We start from the raw sequence: 3,292 nt of genomic DNA, 5'->3' as shown, positions 1-3,292 counted from the left end.
GAAATCTGGTGGAAGCCACTGCAAAAGTTCAACATTGAGAAATGCTGGCTGCCTACCAGACAGCCTTGGGCATCGGGAACCCTTGACATGGTGCACTGGTGAACCACTTTGAATCCTTTGTCCTAAGTCTGGTAGCCTGCACACAGTCATATCTTTCTTTTCTTAATCCTCATGTCTATTCTAGGTGCTGCACATAGGCTGTTGGACTATGTGAAGATACTATTGACCAGAAATATCTTGAGATAGCTTCTGATCTTCTTTCACAGATAAATAAATATTTCCAGATTTTTCCTGGAATAGCAGGAAATCTGAATTGCATTCTGTGAGCTTCTCCTTGTGCACATCTCACATCCTACATATGCAATGAAAACATGCTTTCTCTCTTTCTCAGCATTGAACTGAATCAATTCTTCCATTATTCTGGTACTGTAAAATCACCAAAGTTAAATTTCTTGGGATCTACTTCACAGGTTGGGAGAGTGGTACACTCATGATGTTTACTGGTACTGCTAGTCTTTCTCCTTTAGGCTTCTGTACAGTCTACATGGATGTTCAAAGTCTCACGTATATGGTCTCAACTTGTCACTTGCAGTATCTTCCTAGTGTTTTGGATGGACTAAGATTGGTTCCAGTTAATACTAATATTCCAGATATATTTGTTGGATCAGGGCACATCAGAGCAATCCATCTTTCTGTTGGTACTAACCACCTCTTTAGAGAGCTTCAAGCTTTCTCTAATGTATCCCAGGTATGGGTAATCCTTGTCACTCAGATAACAGTAGAGTCCCATGCACTAAAGTGATTTTCCCCCTATTCTCCAAACTGTCCAGTCCATTCAGGAACAAAGTGGGGAATTATCCCTACAACTGAATGTCATAGTTTGCAAAATCTTATTGCTCTGAGGAAGGTCCTAGAAAGTGCTGCCTTTACTTCATTGTTCCTCAGGCTATAGATGATGGGATTCAACATGGGGGTCACTACTGTATAGGATAGTGAAAGCACTTTCTTGCTTTCAGGAGAGTTATTGGACTTGGGCCGAAAATACAGGAGGCTAAGAGATCCATAGAAGAGGGATACTACAACAAGATGAGAAGAGCAGGTAGCGAAGGCTTTGCGCTTCCCCTCAGCTGAGGGCATCTTGAGGATGGCAGCAACAATACGGGCATAAGAGCTCAGTATAAAGAGGCAGGGTGTCATGACAAACACAGTGGTCCCTATAATAGCGTAGACCTCAAACAAGGTTGTGTCTCCACAGACCAGATTTAGCACAGGTGGGCTGTCACAGAAAAAGTGGTCAACCTTATTAGAATGACAGAATGAGAAGCTGAAGAGCCATGTGGCCTGTACAGTGGCCACAGGAAGACCTGATAGCCATGAAGCAGCAGCCAGATGGACACAGACCCTGTGACTCATGATAACTGGGTAGCGCAAGGGATCACAGATGGCCACATAGCGGTCATATGCCATCGTGGTCAGGAGACAGCACTCTGAGACCCCAAAGAAGAAGAAGAAATACATCTGAGTGGCACAGCTAAGAAAGGAAATGGTTGCATCATGAGCCAATAGGGTCCCCAGCATCTTGGGTACAATGACCATATTAAAGCCAATCTCTAACACAGAAAGATTCCTGAGGAAGAAGTACATGGGACTGTGTAGGGCTGAGTCAGCAGTAGTCACCACTATAATGAGGGTGTTGCCCAACAAGGTGACAAGTTGAATGGTGAGAAAGAGTATGAAGAGCAGGAGTTGGAGCTCAGGTTGCAGGGCAGAGAAGCTCAGGAGGACAAACTCATCCACTGTTGTCCAATTCTCCTCAGCCATTGGAACAGAGACTGCTCCCAAGCTGCAGACAGAGTCAGAACAAGTTTTCACTAGAGAAGCTAGAGTCTAGTTTCCTGGTTAGCATTCTTTGTTATTCCCCAGGGAGTAGATGGGAGGACAGAAGATCTTGATTAGAGGAAGAAGGTCCCCAGTACAGCAAAAGGCCGAGGACGCAAGCAAAAAACTTATATATAGATTGAGCTCTGAGATGGGGCTGGGTCAACCTTTGGAACAGTGTAGACACTAACTATAAATACAAAAAGATGACATTTGCTATCTTGGGTCTATCAACACCAGGATTTGTTTTCTTTTGGGATCATTAAGGGAAATGAAAATCAGTGTTATGAAGTAGAAGAAATGATGGACTTGGAAGAAAGAGACCTGAGTTTTACTCCTTTATACTTGCTATTTTTTTTTTTGGTCACGGGTAAGTCATGTAACATCACCGAATCTCAGATTCTTCATCTGTATGTTAATACTTCTATTATCCACCTCAGAGAATTATTGGGGATAGAGCTATCTAAACCCTAAAAGCAAGACACAAATGTAAGTTATTCTAAAGGATATTGGATTTGGTGAAGAACTCGGAGTTTGATTCCTGGTTATCCACATTGTCTATGTGACAATGAGTAACTTTTAACTTTTCCGAGTCTGCATTTCCTCATTGGTAAAATAGGGAAGCTGAGAACCAAAACAAGTCAATAAGCATTTATTAAGCATTTGCTATGCGAAGTATTGTGCTAAGCACTGGTATCCAAACAAAGGCAAAAAATAGCCCATGCTCTCATGGAGCTCACAGATTATATGCAATCAGCTACATACATATATGTATATATGTAGATACATGCATATGTACATATGTATGACAAAGTGGAGCTAATCTCAGAGGGACAGCCCTGCCATTAAGGGAACTGGACAAAGCTTCTTGCAGAAAGTGGGATTTTAGCTGAGATTTGAAGAAAGCCAGGAAAGTCAAGTGGTAGAAATGAAGCGGGAGAGCATTCCAGGCACAGGGGATAGCCAGTGAAAAATGCGTGGAATTGAAAGATGGCATTTGTTTGGCAGGGAGCAGTGAGGAGGCCAGTGTTGGCATGATATAGTAGATAGAGGGCTAGCCTTGGAGTCAGAAAGATCTGGGATTAAATCCTGCCACTGGAACAAATTATTTGACCATAGGCAAGTCACTTAACCTTTAAGTGCACCAGGCACACCTCTGAGGCTATAAATTGTAATTGAATTATTGATGTGCATTGATGGAGGAAGCTGCTACACTGTCTGGACCATCCTCAAGGATAATAATACTTGCACTATCTACCTCTCAGGATTGTTGTGAAGAAAGTGCTTTGTAAACTTTAAAAGCACTATAAAATCTGAATTATGCTTTTTAGAAGGGTAGGATTGTCTGTGACATCACTTCAGAAAGTTTGACGTATCTCATGAACATCCCTAGTTTCCCTTAACTATTCATATC

General features: G+C 42.2%; 1 protein-coding gene across 1 annotated transcript; it reads right to left on the bottom strand.

The window, feature by feature from the left end:
• Positions 1-873: 873 nt before the first annotated feature.
• Positions 874-1,836, bottom strand: LOC110207284 (olfactory receptor 10A5-like). The gene has a single exon (XM_020984913.1). The coding sequence runs from the start codon at positions 1,819-1,821 to the stop codon at positions 874-876; it is 948 nt and encodes a 315-aa protein (XP_020840572.1). The 5' UTR covers positions 1,822-1,836.
• Positions 1,837-3,292: the final 1,456 nt, after the last annotated feature.

This window comes from Phascolarctos cinereus, unplaced genomic scaffold (assembly GCF_003287225.1).
Source record: "Phascolarctos cinereus isolate Bilbo 61053 unplaced genomic scaffold, phaCin_HiC Scaffold_2;HRSCAF=192, whole genome shotgun sequence".
Classification (NCBI taxonomy): domain Eukaryota; kingdom Metazoa; phylum Chordata; class Mammalia; order Diprotodontia; family Phascolarctidae; genus Phascolarctos; species Phascolarctos cinereus.
Note: the sequence above shows the minus strand (reverse complement) of the source record. Positions and strands in the feature narration are given on the sequence as shown.